We start from the raw sequence: 16,666 nt of genomic DNA on the forward strand, positions 1-16,666 counted from the left end.
TTTACCTGCAGTTGCACATTATAAGAGTACGTACTGGGGTTGTGGGTTAATTGGGTGGCACGGAATTGTGGGCCAAAATGCCCTGTTACCGTGCTGTATGTCTAAATTAAAAATTAAAAGGTTGGCCACTCCTGTTATAGACTGTCCCATGCAATTCAAATGATATTCTTTTGCCAAAGTAACTCCAAACAGGTACACATGCAAAATTAAACTTTCCATCTCCGTCGTAAAAATTGGGCACCCTGTTCTCAGAGAATTGGAACCTAGGTTTCAAGGCCCAGAAATATGCCTTTCACTCAAACAAACTCTCAAATATTAGGAAATAGGAGCAGGGATAGGATATTCAGGTCCGCCATTAGCAGGGGTGCAGTGCTAATTTTTTAGGTGCCGGAGCTCACCAAAAATGGCAACAAGGAGTTTCGCGAGACCTGGCCTTTGTGGCTGCCATGTTGTATTTGGCGCTGTATAATTGAGAGTGTTGTATAATTTAATAATGTGACAAAATATTGCATGATTGCATTCACTCGATTGTAACACTACAGAGTATTTGTCTATATAACTTCAACTAATCACAGTAACTGTAAATTGTGTGCTTCTTTACTTAAAATGTATTAACTGGAAACATACAAAGTCTTTAAGTAACCAGCCCATAGTCTTTGAGATGGGCATAAAGTCTGCGAGTCACTGCACCTAGTCTTCTAAATGTACTGGAGGGTGTTCCCCTTCCCTGGATCCCCTCGGGGATGAAGGACACCGAACCCAAGCATGACCCCTCAACTTTTCTGGAGGTTTTAACCACTCAGTAATGTATTGACAAGTTGCTGGAGAAATATTTACCTTCGTGGCAATCATCAAATAATGGAAACATCCCACAATGTGTTCTCATTAGATCAGTGGGCTGGATGATTTGGTTGACTTCTCTCTACAGCTTTATTTGCCCAACCAACAGCGCCTTCCTTTGCAGCTATAATAGTCATCTCTACCTTCCCATCATATATCAATGTATTCAGGATGGTTTCGATATCTTCCATTCACAGGTCCACCTTGCTGATTCCCACTTCACAGGTGTATTTCCACACTTCATGAGATGAAGTAAATGAACTCTTCCTTTGCACCATAGGACTTTGTTTACTCTCCCATGCCACCTCAGCCTTATTTTGTAAGAATTTGAAGCATCTTTGGTTCAACGCTTACACAAATCCTGGTTTCCCTGGCTTTTCTGGTCGCGACTCTTGAGTTTGGCCCCTGGCTGTCATGCCCACAGCTCTTGTGTTTGTCCCCTCACTTTCTCTCTTTCACTTCACTGTTTCTCTTATTTTTTTTGTTGTTTTCCTCTCGATTTTCTTCCTTTTTCTCACTGCTGGGCTTATGCTTTGTCGCCCGATGTTATTCTTTTCTCACCAAGTTTGTACCTCCAAAGTCATTTTTTTAGCAATACTGTGGATCCCGTCATCCGGAGTGTGGATTTTTAAATCTTTTTCACCACTTTGTCCTCTTTGGAACTATCACTGCTGGTCTCTCGATACTCAGAGAAGCTATAATTCATTTGAAGATGGCACCAAATTCCCTGTAGAACATAACTCTGTGATCTGACTTCATGTGCACATGACTCGCACATGTGCATTCCCATAACCCACCCAATCCCCCATCCCAATACCCACTTCCGTAAAATTGCTGCTGTATTTAATATGCAGCCGCTGTTAATCCCAACTAATTTAAATTCCTTGCTTATTTATTTAGAACTTGTACAGAGATCCTTCTTTTCCTCAATAATTCCCAAGACCTTACCATTCATCTGCAATTCCTGCCTTTATTAGGTAGGAAAAGAAGTGCAACACCTCACACTTGATCAAGATTAAATCCCATTTGCAATTGGTCCACCTATTTCACCATCTGATCAATATATTGCTGTTATCTAAGACTAATCTCACTATTGATAACACCACCAATTTTGAGCCATGTGTGAACTTGTTAATCATACTTCCTACATTCATATCCAAACTGTTAATGTAAATTACAAACATTAAGCACCCAGCACCAATCCCTGTGGTAACCAATGGATCACAAAAAACAGCTCTCCATCATCACCCTCTGTTTTGTTAGTAAATAATATGTACCACAAGCAAAAGTATGATGAAGTTATCATGATGTGCTATAAGTAGCCTAGACTGTAGATGTAGTTAAACAAGAGAATCTACTAATACTGGGCTCAAGTGCAATGCACAAAAGTGCTGGAGTCTATCGGTTATACCAGATTCCTGACCCAGGACTTTTACTTCCTACAGACAGGATGCTGTGTGACCTGCTGAGTTTCTCCAGCACTTTTGTGTGTTGCTGCAGATAGATATGATTTCTGATGGTGCATTTAAAAAAAAATTAGGATTTATAATTTTTCAGCTTTCTAAGTTGAAGAATGTAATCATGTTTCAGTGCCATTTCTAGATGATATTCGGGGTTGGGGGGTGAGGGATGAGTACAAATTCTGTCACCACAAAGGAGAAAAATCTGAGGTTGGTATGCTTTTTAGCTTCTGGGCTGGAAATGTTTGTGAGCTGATATCAGGCTGTTAAAGGTTTGCGATGTTTCAGGATTTATGAACTTGCATGATATTGTAGAAAATTAACTAATCGTGCTTTCCTGTTTCTCCACAGCCTCACCTCTGCTGCTTTTTGCCAATCGCCGCGATGTCAGGTTGGTAGATGCAGAATCGGCCAAACCCGAATCCACTGTGGTAGTTGGTGGTTTGGAAGATGCAGCTGCTGTTGACTTTTTGTACGCTGAAGGGGTGATTTATTGGACTGATGTGAGTGAAGAAGCCATTAAACAGACGCACGTAAATCTGACTGGAAATTTCCAAAAAGTGATCATCTCTGGCCTCGTTTCACCAGATGGATTAGCTTGCGACTGGTTAGGCAAGAAATTATATTGGACTGACTCTGAAACAAATCGGATTGAAGTTGCCAATCTTGATGGAATGTATCGTAAAGTCCTGTTCTGGCAAGATCTTGATCAACCGAGGGCCATCGCTCTTGATCCACAGCATGGGTGAGTATTTCAGCCTGCCTCATGTTTTTATTTCAAGAGCTGAGATTTTGATTTGGCACAAAACAAGAAATATGAGATTTTTTGCTGCTAATCCAATCTTTCAAAGGTATTGTTTCCCTTTTGTGAAAATAAATAAATGTTCAGACTGAACCTGAAATAATCTGACTTGCATTTCTGAACAATGCAACTCTCAAATGAAGCCTAATTGGTTAATCTGGAATAAAAAAGCAATGCTGTTACTTCCCTTTCCTTTTAGTTTCCAGCAATTGCCACGAAACATTTGAATAGTCCATCGGGAATATTTTAATTTTATATTATTTCCACTGCAGTTGTCTGGAATTTAATTTGTTTATTTTACAAGGTAAATCTTGCAAGAAGTGATGTTGATTAAAAAGTTAGTAAATAATGAGCATAGAACATCTCAAATTTATAATTATTGTACTTTGGTGGTTTATTTTAAATGATATTTGTTGTGTAAAATTTTTTGATGAATCCCATTAATAATTGTTCTGATGTTAATGAGTAATGGTGTTATGCAGATATAATAAGATGACCTGCAATAATCTTTCCCCACAACTTGTGAATACACAGGGCATTGGATGCATTTGATGGTCAATCAGGCAGTAGTACAGATAACTGGATGCAATCATGAAAAAAATATTCTGTCAATGTGAGAGGAATGTATTAAAGTGAAAGAAAAAACATTGTTTTTTTGTGGTTCATTATATTTTATTGTTTGAAGAAACCTGGTGCTTGGTGACTTCAGCAACAGAATCACCAGGCACTTCCATAATGTCCTGGATGCCCCAGTCATGGTACCGTAAACAGTGTAAGATTTGACTCTACTTTTATGAGGTCTATCAGAGCCCTTGTCTGAAGGAAATATCAGACAGGAGGATCAATCATATTTTTATTTGCCTGAATTAAGTAAGGCCAACCTGTTGAAGATGTTCTAAATACAAGGGCTCAGGCATAGATCATAGAAATCTACAGCACAGTATTGCCTTACAATGTTGTGCCGACTTATAACCTACTTTAACAACTGCCTAGAATTTCCCCACTGCATAATCCTCCATTTTTGCTCAATTTCATGCACCCATCTAACAGCCTCATAAAAGATCCTATTGTACCTGCCACCACCACCATTGCTAGCATCACATTCCATGCACCTACCACTCTCTGTAAAAACTTGCCTCTTACATCCCCTCTGTTCTGGTACCCAAGCATTTAAAACTAAGCCCCCTTGTGCTAGCCATTTCCGCTCTGGCGAAAAAGCCTTTTGCCATCTAGATGATCAATGGCTCTCATCATTTTGTACATTTCCATCAGGTCACCCCTCATCCTCTTTCATTCCAAGGAGAAAAGACCACTTGAGATATTTAGTTGTGTGAAATCCCTGCACTTTAGCAGTCATATTAATGCGGAGAAACTGGTTACATGGCTAAATGGTTGCTAAATACATGCTTGACCTTTTAAAAATAGAAATTATACACCATAATTAAAAATTTGCTTTGTTTCCAGCATCTAAAATCTGCCTAAATATTTTGTTGATGAGCTTTGAGTTCCAACTTGTTCATGACTCGGTTATTATTATTTTCTTTTTATTTTAATACAATTTTCTAATTAATTCATGATTTTGAAATATGATTCCATTGCATTAGCAGCTCTTCAGAGTACTTCCTGGTAGTTTTTGCATTTCAGAAGTTTACCTGATCATTATGATTGGAAAGGATATTAGATCACTGCATGATTGACTGGACCTGATGTTTCTCCAGCAATTTTGTGTATTAAATTGCAATCACCACACTGCAGATTTTCTTCTTTAACTCAGTATTGGGACCCTTATTGTTCATGATTACATATAAATGATGGAAGAAAAAGTTGGGTTTGTGAGTTTGCAAATGACACAAAAATTGGTGGATTTGTGGACAGTGTGGAGATGTATCAAAAAATATAACAAGACATAAATTATTTAGAGATATGGGCTGAGAAATGACAGATGGTGTTTAATCCAGAGAAATGTGAGGTGTGATATCTCGGGAGGTCAAATATAATAGGTGCATCCAGTTAAAAGCAGGATTCCTAACAGCATGGATGTGTAGAGTCATCTGGATGTCTAAATCTATACCTTCCTAAAAGTAGCCATACATGTGGACAGTTAGTAAGGTTATATTTGCCTTCATTGGTTGGGGCATTGAGTATAAGAGGAAGGAAGTTCTGTGACAGCTGCATAAAACTTTGATTAGGCTACATTTGGACTATTGTGCCCATTTCTAGTTTCCCAATTACAGAAGGGATATGGAGGCTTTAGAAAGGGGACAGATGAGATTTACCAGGATTTTGAGTGAATTGGAGTATATGAGATACAAGGAGATGTTGAATAAATAGGTTGGTTTCTCTGGAGAGTCGGAGGCAGAGAAGAAACCTGATAGAAGTCTCTAAACTTAAGAAATGCATAGACAGGGTAGACAGTCATAATCTTTTTTTCCCCAGGATAAAAATGTCACCAGTCAGAGGACCTGCATTCTTAAATGAGGGATGAGGAGGAAGTTAGAAGAGATGTGTAGGCACGTTTTTTATACAGCGAGTGGTAGGAGCCTTGAACGGACTGCAGGAATAATGGTGGGAGCAAATGGGATAGTAGTATTTAAGTGGCTTCTGGATTTATATCTGATGTACAGAGGAAAAAGGGATATGCATCATGCACACACAGCAGCTTTTTGGTTTAATTTGGTATCCTGCTTAGTGTAGCAACATATTATTTTAGCAAGCATATAGAAGATGCCGGCTTTTTTGTGGATCTTGAAAGAAAACTACACTTTATTGGAGTTTATGACATTCTACTTGGGGGAGATTTTAATTTGGTAATGGATCCAATCATTGACCTTAGTAAGATATGATCTCAAAGCCCACTGTAATGGTACAAAAAATGTGTAAGGCTCTCGGGCTTGTAGATGTTTGGTGCCTTATGAATCCCAGTGAGAGGGTCTACACTTTTTTTGCAGTTTTTTTTTAAACTTTATTTATTCATTTAAAAAACAAATAATATATGACATATGCAAAAATTAACTATAAACATGAATTTTTTTATATATATAATAAAAAAAGAAAAGAAAAGAATCACCCAACCCCTTCAGCCAACCCTCCTAAGGAGAGCCATAAAGAAAGAAAAAATAAAGAATATTAAAGAAAAATTAAATATACATATTAAGATCTAATCAATATAAATTGAAATGTAAATATTCTGAATATAACAACCACTTATTAATAAAAAATTATAATTATCACGTGAAACATACATAATTTTTTCCATTTTTTTGCAGTTTATAAAACATACAAGGATTGATTTCTTTCTTATATCTAAGTCACTTACTCAGTCAGTATTTTAATGTGCAATTGGTAATATAATATCAAATCATGCTTGGGTTTGTACAGTAACATGCATGGAGGTTTAATTCATCCTTGCTACAAGATTCAATATTTAGGCAAGCTATGAGACAACGACTCAAAGAGTATTTAAATACACCTATGGCCTCTTCGGCAGGGATTCAGTGGGAAGCCCTGAAGCCAGTTCCGAGGGGATATACTATTTAACATACTTCTTTTTATTTTAAAAAAACCAGAATAATCAGAAAATTACAAATTTAGGAAATAAAATGAAAGAGATGAGCCAAAATTGAAGCAGCAGATGTCATCCAAAGACATGAGAGAATTAACAAGGCTGCAATATGAATACAATCTAATATTATCCCAGAAAGTAGAGTTTTGGCATCTTAAAGCAAGACAAAGGTAATTTGAATCAAGAGAGAAAGCTGGCAAGCTTCTGGCAAGGTGTATAAAACAGAGAATCAATGTCTGTCATCCCAGCTGTTAGATCAGCAACTGGTGATATTTAGATGACACCTAAATATATTAATAATGCATTTCAAGAGTTTTATAAGGATCGATATACATCTGCCTCCAACTCTAGTGAGGACATTGATAGTTTTCTGAGGCCATTAAGGTTACCTAAGTTGACAAAAGATCAACAATATCTTGATTCTGCTATAACATTGGAAGAAATTATATCAGTGATTAAGATGTTACCCACTGGAAAAGCTCCTCGACCAGATGGATTTAGTGCAGAATTTTTTAAATGCTATGTAGAGGAGGTATAATGAATCTATAGCGTGGGGTAATTTATCCCCTACTAGATCACAAGTGCTAATTACATGTGAATGTAAGAATTAAAGACCAATTTCCCTAATTCCAATGGATGTGAAAATCTTATCAAAGATCCTTACAAAACATTGAGATACGGCAATAATTTGCTTGATACATAGTGATCAGGTGGAATTTATTAAGGGCCACAGGTAATTTGATAACATCATGTGTTTTGTGAATATTATGTGGTTGGTGGTTGCTATCACCTCTAGCAGCTATTTCACTCAATGCTGAAAAATCATTTGATCAGGTGGAATGGGGATATTTGCTTAAGATTCTTCTGTTCTTTGGATTTGGACCCATTTTTAAAAAATGGATTAGGTTGTTATAATAATAACCCTGAGACATCAGTTCAAACTAATGATTACATTTCACCTTATTTCTCTCTTAGGAAGGGTACCCAACTGGTTTCCCAGCTTTCCCCAAAGTTATTCTGTCTAGTTTTGGAGCCCATGGCAGCAGATATTAGAGACAATGAGAACTTTGTAGGGACATCTGTGGGAGGACAGGTTCATAAACTGATTCTCTATTTTATTATTTGAGTCGGACCTGGTCAGTCGGGGCCATGTCCTTTGAATATTATAAAGTCTTATCCTAGATTCTCAGGTTATAAGATTAATTGGACAAACTCAGAAGCAATGGATGGCGGCATATTGCCCTGCCCCTGCTTTTTACCCAGGCCAATTTCAGTGGACAAAGAAGGTTATATGATATTTAGATATAAATTTTTCCCCCAACTAGAGGATTTAGTAAAGGCAAATTTTGATCCATTATTGCAGAAAATTTAAGTGACGTAGATAGATGATCATCATTGAACGCAACAGTGTTTTTGTTTAATTTGATATCCTGCTTAGTGCAGATATCATGGGTTGAAGACCCTGCTCCTGTGCTGTCCTGTTCCATGTCTTGTGCATGTTTCATAGAAGAATTGAATTGGTTCCCTTTCTAAATTCTGGGTTGCTCTGATAAAGTCCGTTATCACAATTTAACTTACTTTACCCAAGCTTTTAGAGCTCAAAAGTGAAACCTGAAACTTCTAATTTTAAAAAAGAGACCTCTAAAAATGTAATTTTAAATGCAGATGATAATTTGGTGAATGTTACAAACCAAAAAAGCAGACTTTTCCAACCAATTGCTTCAGAGGATGGGCGGTGTGTTTTTAAGTGGGCTTCATAATGGAGAAATCATAACCAACTCCTCTTAATTCTATCATATTTTAAAATGCAAAAATGTAGTTTCAACACAATCTCAATTCTTGAGATTGGTTCAAACAAGTTGGCCCAGATGAGGAAAATTAAGTTAAAAAAAAAAATCATGAAAGAGGTAACCAGGTGCAAAGTTTGATTTGGCATTGGCATTTGACAGAAAGTGTGGTATCTGAGAAGAGTAATTGAATATCTAAGCCTCAAATTTCAGTTGGATAGTCACAAAACAATAAGGGAAATGTCATTTCTTCATGATGAAAGATTTAGAGATATGTTTATCTGTCCAAAATAACCAGTTCATATTTTAATTAACATAGATGTTCACTTATCCCCACAAAGCACAGGAGAGGAGAGACTCCGTTTATAATTTACAGCTAACATATTTATTGGCATTTGAAAAGGTTGAAACGATAAGAGCATGAGGTGATACTTGACAGATGATAATATGGTGTACGTTACAAACCAAACGAGAGGATTTTTCCAACTTATTGCTTTAGAGAATGGGTGATGTGCTTTTAAGTGGGCTGAAATTTTAAATTAAAAAAAACTTTAAATTTAGATATAGCATGGTAACAGGCCATTGCAGTCCATGAGTCTGTGCCATGAGTCCAATTTACACCTAATTAATCTACACTCCTGGTACATTGCAAACGGTGAGAGGAACCCAGAGCCCCAGGGGAAAACACACGCAGACACGAGGAGAACACATAAACTCCTTGCAGACAGCCGGTCCTGATTGCTGGCACTGTAAAGGCACGATGCTAACCACTACACCAATCGTGCTGCCCCATAAGGGAGAAATCATAACCAACTCCTCTTAATTCTATCATATTTTAAAATGCAAAATTACATATGTTGAAAAAAAAGTTTTTAAGAATGCAGAAGTCTGGAAACATTTAAAAGAAAGTCTAGTTTTTACATTATACCTTTTATGATCTTGGGATAGCTCAGGATTCTTTACAGTAAATGACATTTTTGAAGTATAAGTGCTGTTGTGATGTTGATAACAAGGCAGTCATTTGGCCCACAAAGAGCAGTAATGATAATGCACAGATAATCTGTTTTAGTGATGTTGATTGATTGGTAAATAACAGCTAGGTTATTGGAATCACACGCCCTTTAAAATTGTCCCATTCAATCTTGGAACTTCAACAGATAGAGGCCACTATTTAAAGTCTTATTGAAAAGCAGGCAATTTTTTTCTCAGATTCTTACTCATTAAGTAGGTCAACTAGACAGAGATGTCCACTATCACCTTCTCTTTTTGTTTTAGCAATTGAACCATTAGCAGAATTTATAAGATCAGATAAAACAATAAAGGGATAAAAATAAATGAAGAATTTAAAATTAGCCTATTTGCTAATGGTATTATTTTGTACTTAACACAATCCAAAAAGTCAATAAGGATGTTACATACTAAACTGAAAGCCTGTTACCATGCTGTATATCTAAATTTAAAGTTTTTTTTAAATTCAACATTTCAGCCCACTTAAAAGCATACCACCCATTCTCTCAAGCAATCGGTTGGAAAAATCCTCTCGTTTGGTTTGTAGTATCAGGATATAAAGTTAACTCTAATAAAAGTGAAGCAATGCCATTGTAAACAGGAATCTCCTTTTAAGTGGCAGATGCAGGCAATACGTTATCTAGGTATTAGAACAGACAATAATTTAAATCATCTGTTTAAATTAAACTATCAACCACTATTAAAAAAGGTCCAAGATGATCAGAAAAAATGGAAAGATTTACCCATAACTCTGATAGGGAGGGCAAACTGTATTAAAATGAATGTATTTCCGAGATTACAGGATTTTTTTCAGTTGTTATCTATTCCCTTATCAGGAATTTTTTTTTCCAAAAACTGAATAAATTAATGAGAAAATTTCTATGGAAGGGTAAGAAATCAAGAGTGGCTTTGGACAAGTTAACATGGTCATAAAAACAAAGGGGGTTGCAGCTACCAAATTTTAAAAACTACTATCTGGCAGCTCAATTAAAATTTTTGTCAAATTTCCATAAACTAGGGAAAGCTCTTCAAATTTTTATTCTTTATTTTTTAGTGTCCAGTCTGTGGAGTGAAGTGGACATATTTTGGATGCATTTTATCATCAAATAGCAAAACCCTATTTCCTTGATTGCTTTTGATTTCATGTTTGGAAGCTGAATTAAAATATATTTTACAATGAACATTGACAAAACATGGAATCTATTGAATTTTTCATGGTATCTTGTGTATTACAAGCTTTCAAAAGAAATTGATTCAATTTGAATTAACTTGATGTGTTTCAGAATCAGAATTTATTGTCATGAACATGTCACGAAATTCATTGTTTTGCAGCAGCATCTTAGTGTAAATATTACTATACAGTTACAATTGAAAGTAAATAGATTGGTCTAAAAATAAGAGAAAGTGAAGTAGTGTCTGTTGTTCATTGTCCATTCAGAAATCTGATGGCAGAGGGGAAGAAGCTGTCCTTGTGACGCTGGGTGTTTGTCTTCGTTCCCAATGGTAGCAGTGTGAAGAGGGCATGGCCTGGGTAGTGAGGGTCCTTGAGGATAGAAACTGCTTTCTTAAGACACCACCTCTTGTAGATGTCCTTGTCGGAGTGAAGACTGTGTTATCAGGTTTTTTTTCAAAGCAGTTCACAGTTAGTAGTTATTAACTTGGTTGTTCCAAGAAATATACAATAAAGTAACTGTGTCCCTAAACCCTTAAATTCAGTTGAAAGCAAGTCAAATGTACTGTTACAAGTCACTTTCTCTGTTATTTCTTTCAGTGACTCATTAAAATGTTGGTTTTCCATTTATGGTGTTTATTTCCATTAGTAAAGAAAGAATGCTCATTGCTGTATCTCTGAACCCTTCTCCATTAACAATGGCGTGAAGCAAGGCTGTGTTCTCGCACCAACCCTCTTTTCAATCTTCTTCAGCATGATGCTGAACCAAGCCATGAAAGACCTCAACAATGAAGACGCTGTTTACATCCGGTACCGCACGGATGGCAGTCTCTTCAATCTGAGGCGCCTGCAAGCTCACACCAAGACACAAGAGAAACTTGTCCGTGAACTACTCTTTGCAGACGATGCCGCTTTAGTTGCCCATTCAGAACCAGCTCTTCAGCGCTTGACGTCCTGTTTTGCGGAAACTGCCAAAATGTTTGGCCTGGAAGTCAGCCTGAAGAAAACTGAGGTCCTCCATCAGCCAGCTCCCCACCATGACTACCAGCCCCCCCACATCTCCATCGGGCACACAAAACTCAAAACGGTCAACCAGTTTACCTATCTCGGCTGCACCATTTCATCAGATGCAAGGATCGACAACGAGATAGACAACAGACTCGCCAAGGCAAATAGCGCCTTTGGAAGACTACACAAAAGAGTCTGGAAAAACAACCAACTGAAAAACCTCACAAAGATAAGCGTATACAGAGCCGTTGTCATACCCACACTCCTGTTCGGCTCCGAATCATGGGTCCTCTACCGGCATCACCTACGGCTCCTAGAACGCTTCCACCAGCGTTGTCTCCGCTCCATCCTCAACATTCATTGGAGCGCTTTCATCCCTAACGTCGAAGTACTCGAGATGGCAGAGGTCGACAGCATCGAGTCCACGCTGCTGAAGATCCAGCTGCGCTGGGTAGGTCACGTCTCCAGAATGGAGGACCATCGCCTTCCCAAGATCGTGTTATATGGTGAGCTCTCCACTGGCCACCGTGACAGAGGTGCACCAAAGAAGAGGTACAAGGACTGCCTAAAGAAATCTCTTGGTGCCTGTCACATTGACCACCGCCAGTGGGCTGATATCGCCTCAAACCGTGCATCTTGGCGCCTCACAGTTTGGCGGGCAGCAACCTCCTTTGAAGAAGACCGCAGAGCCCACCTCACTGACAAAAGGCAAAGGAGGAAAAACCCAACACCCAACCCCAACCAACCAATTTTCCCCTGCAACCGCTGCAACCATGTCTGCCTGTCCCGCATCGGACTTGTCAGCCACAAATGAGCCTGCAGCTGACGTGGACATTTACCCCCTCCATAAATCTTCGTCCGTGAAGCCAAGCCAAAGAAAGAAAGAAAGAATGGACAGAAGTTCAATTCACAAATAGCAGTCATCCCCTTGAGAAGAAATTGTGGTGACCAGAAATGCAACCCAACGCTTTAATCAATGATACCTACCTGCTGCTGTTTGTTGTGACCCACTGAGGATTGTCAGGGATCAATTCAACCTAAAAATTACTAAAAATATCATTGCAGGTTTAACTTGAAATACTTTTACTGTTGACACAATCTCTGTGTGTCATGAGGGCTTGTGTACAAATGTACAGTGGTATCAGTTTGGTATCAGTTTTTATTTTAGCTCCTGTACCTCATTTGAATTACTAGAATACCCACTCCAGTTATTTTTAGTTTGGGTCCCAATCATCTTCTGATATGCATTGATTGAATTTTTGACATTGTTAATCAGAGAAGTGATTTTGATTGACAATAGTATCATGAACTTGGTCCTGTGAATCTGTTACATTGCTTGATTTTTAAAAAAGTTTTATTGTTGATTTTCTAGTAATTCTGCAAAATACTTTTTTTCCTGCAGTTTTCTCAAGCCTACCAGTGGCTTCAAGTGTCAATTTTGTTCTATCTATCATGTATTAGAAATCTTGTACAAGGAACATAACTTCTGTAAATAATACTGTTTAATCATCACAGTTAAGATCCTAAGGCAGGGGTGTCAAACTCAAATTCACCGAGGGCCAAAATTAAAAACTTGGACTAAGTCGAGGGCCGAACTAAATATTTATTGAAAATTTTCAACAACATCTGCATGTTTTCTCTCAACATATGTAATGTTAAACTTTTTCTTATTAAAATAAATGTTTAATAATAGTTTTGGTTAAACTCTTTCCATAAGAAGCATTAACAAATAAGAAATAAAATATTCAATAAATAATATTTCTCTCTAGCCTTTAAGCCAAGGATCGCACGTTGCCGAGAAGCATGCCAGGGAGCGGAGGTCTGCAGGGAGCCCTCCCCAGCCCAGCCAGCAAACCCGAGCGGCATCCCCCCCCCGTCCCCTCTCCCTCCTCCGCCCCCGCCTCCGCCTGCCGCAACCGCCGCCAACAACCCAAGGAGTCCCCGCTGGTCTCGCCATCTCACCGGGAATACCGTGAGAGCGGTGGAACTCGTCCGCGACCTCCACCCCAGCGGAAAGTCCGATGCCCAGCAGCACCCACCCACAGATGAAGCTCAAGGAGACGTTGGAGCTAGGCGACGGGTCCGTTGGAGCTAGGCGGCGGGTCCGTTGGAGCTAGGCGGCGGGTCCGTTGGAGCTAGGCGGCAGGTCCGTTGGAGCTAGGCGACGGGTCCGTTGGAGCTAGGCGGCGGGTCCGTTGGAGCTAGGCGGCGGGTCCGTTGGAGCTAGGCGGCGGGTCCGTTGGAGCTAGGCGGCGGGTCCGTTGGAGCTAGGCGGCGGGTCCGTTGGAGCTAGGCGGCGGGTCCGTTGGAGCTAGGCGGCGGGTCCGTTGGAGCTAGGCGGCGGGTCCGTTGGAGCTAGGCGGCGGGTCCGTTGTATCGGCGCCGCTGTGAATATCTAATTAACGTTCCCGTTAACTATATCGGTGACTGCTGTGCCTGCTGCGGAAGTGCTAAAAACTACTATGGTGGTGCTTGCTGCTGTGCATGTGCTATACTGGCGCGGCGGCCAGCGGGCCAACTCTAAGATATATATTTAATATGATCTTGCGGGCCAAATATAATTATATCGCGGGCCAAATTTGGCCCGCGGGCCAGAGTTTGACATGTGTGTCCTAAGGATTGAATTTCACTCATATTTGGTGTGGTAAATAAGCACTTCAAGGTTCATACCAACTCCAAATTGTTTTCCACCTGCAAAAAAAAATTGAGACATTCAAGCTTTAACAAATTGTTATCGTGGTTTTCTTCCATTTAAAAGTGTTAGAGACTGACTTGGCCTTTGAGAGCTGTGCTCTCAACTGGCATTTCATTCAAGTGCTGGCCTCTGGGAAGCAAGTCAGCATTGCATATGTAAGTTTTCTCTGGGATCCACACAGGAGTAAGAGAGGAAGGGAAACAAAGAAGAAGGGAGATTATTAAGTCAGGGGACAGAGGGAATCAAGGTAGAGGAAGTGTTAAATGGAATAATACCATGTAATGTGGTCCTCCAAGCTACAGAATGACACGGTACGACTTTGCAGAGATCACTGGGGTCACAGATCACAGTAATTAGCAGTGACTTATTTGTAAAAGGGCAACATGTGAAATTAATGTTAGTATCAGTAGAATGAAGCCTCAGAACAGCTTAAGTAAAGGATGGAAATCTTTAATTCCAGGATATGTTATGATATTTTATGTGATGGCTTTCCTTGTTTTACTGTGATGGTCAAAGGTCACAACATTTTGATCTAATCTCCGTAAGCATGCTGGGAACTGTGCCATGCAGGTGAAACAGGGAAGTTGTGTCTGAATTTGGGTGAATCATATGTAATGCCCATTGAAAAATGGACATACACATAATTTTTGTATACAGCTTAGGTATAGAGATGCAAGGATATTTTGTTTTCTTATTGAATTTTCAAACTAACATGTTGGACTTTAACATGCCCATTTCTGCTGCATAGTGTTAATGGAATCTCACAGGTATAAATTCACAAAGTACAAAGTCGTGCATCCTAACTTGTGCTTGTCTGTTGCACATTGGCTGACTGGCTCAAAGTTCATAAATAAAGAAAACTGCAATAAAATAAAACAGAAAAAAAAACATTATCATCCTTGCAGATCAAAAGTAGAAAATGAAAAACAGGCAGCAAGCGAAGTCTATACAATCGACCAAAATATCTTTCGCAACATTTTCAACATTTCCGATTAATTTAGCAATATCTTTAAAAAAAAACACAGTAGAACTTTAATAGAAAACAAAATAACAGATATCAAATCCTTTTACAATCTTAAAGTGTCCCAAAGTGTCTTACAGCACTAAAATTTTTTGAAATGGAGCCACAGTTGTAATCAGTAATTAATTAATAACATTAATATATCGAAGAGAAGGCTTGATGCATTTATGAGGGTTACAATGATAGGGTGGGAAGCAAGAGTGACGAGATGCAATGGACCAATGAGGGGATCAGTGAATGAAGGACCTACACGGGCTGCAGGCAGATGGCGAGTTGCATTCGAAGGATTCATACAGGCTCCGGGCTTGTGGAGACTGGCTCATGGGAACCAGGTTTTGGAATTGGGATTCAAGAGGGTACTGAGAGCAAGAAGGGCCTCGGGCGCTGGGGTTTTGGAGCTGAAACACTGGTTGCAAATGATTTGAAAAGGAATCCGAGCGGTTGTGGGAATGCTGGAGTGTCTCTGAAGGGACACTCTTTTGCTTCTCTTACTCTTACTGCTAGGGGTGCTCGGCAATGCTCATGGCCACATTTTGTTTGACATACGTCAGACAAAGGTTGAATTATATCATGTATATTACATTTGTGTGAATTATTTCATGACAATATAAGGAACCTTGAACCCTGAGAGCTGCATAATTATTGAGTTCTTTGAGTCTGGATAGAATTGTAAATTAAAGTGCCTGGAATTGCTTATAACATGGAAAGAACTACACTTGAGCCTCCAACCAATTCTGCTCCCTGTCTCTTCCCATAGCATTGCTAATTTCCTTTCAGATTTTATCCATTTTCTTTGTCTGACCACTCAAAACAGAAATACTTGAATTCCTTCTGAGACCACTTTCTCTTGCCAACTGCCTTCTTTCTTTCAACTAATTCTGAACTCATCTGACAATGGCATCCCATATCTTTCCTTACAATCACTTCTGTTCCAAGGAGAACAGCCCCAGCTTTTCCCTTTTCTCTGGAATTATTTAAGTAAATCTCTCCTGTTTCCTCTCTGAGGCCTTCACCTCTTTTATTAGGTTTGGAACTTATAACTGGATATAATACTCTAGTTACAGCCAGACCATCTTTTTATAAAGGTTCACTATAACTTCTTTGCTCTTATAGTCAGCTTCTTTTCCATGTATTTTTTTTAGCAACTTCCTCAACTTTCCCCTCTCATATTTAATGAATTCAATTGAATTGTTTATTATCATGTGTGCTGAGATATAATTAGATTCTTTGTGCACCATTCAGGCAAGTCAACTGGCTATGCAGGAATATAAACAAAACTACAGGGAATAAAACAAAAGTTCAGTGTGGTGTC

The 16,666-nt window shown here is 38.9% G+C and overlaps 1 protein-coding gene across 3 annotated transcripts in view; it reads left to right on the forward strand.

Annotated features, from left to right (window-relative positions):
* Nucleotides 1-16,666, forward strand: part of lrp5 (low density lipoprotein receptor-related protein 5) — a 184,423-nt gene that overhangs the window by 38,789 nt on the left and 128,968 nt on the right. For 2 of the 3 annotated variants that reach the window (XM_069899872.1, XM_069899880.1), the window contains exon 2: nucleotides 2,652-3,045. In XM_069899872.1, coding sequence (XP_069755973.1) covers nucleotides 2,652-3,045 — 394 coding nt within the window. Of the gene's footprint in view, nucleotides 1-2,651; nucleotides 3,046-16,666 lie in introns of those variants that run through there. The other variant, XM_069899888.1, reaches the window with a different exon arrangement.

This window comes from Narcine bancroftii, chromosome 1 (genome assembly GCF_036971445.1).
Source record: "Narcine bancroftii isolate sNarBan1 chromosome 1, sNarBan1.hap1, whole genome shotgun sequence".
Taxonomy (NCBI): domain Eukaryota; kingdom Metazoa; phylum Chordata; class Chondrichthyes; order Torpediniformes; family Narcinidae; genus Narcine; species Narcine bancroftii.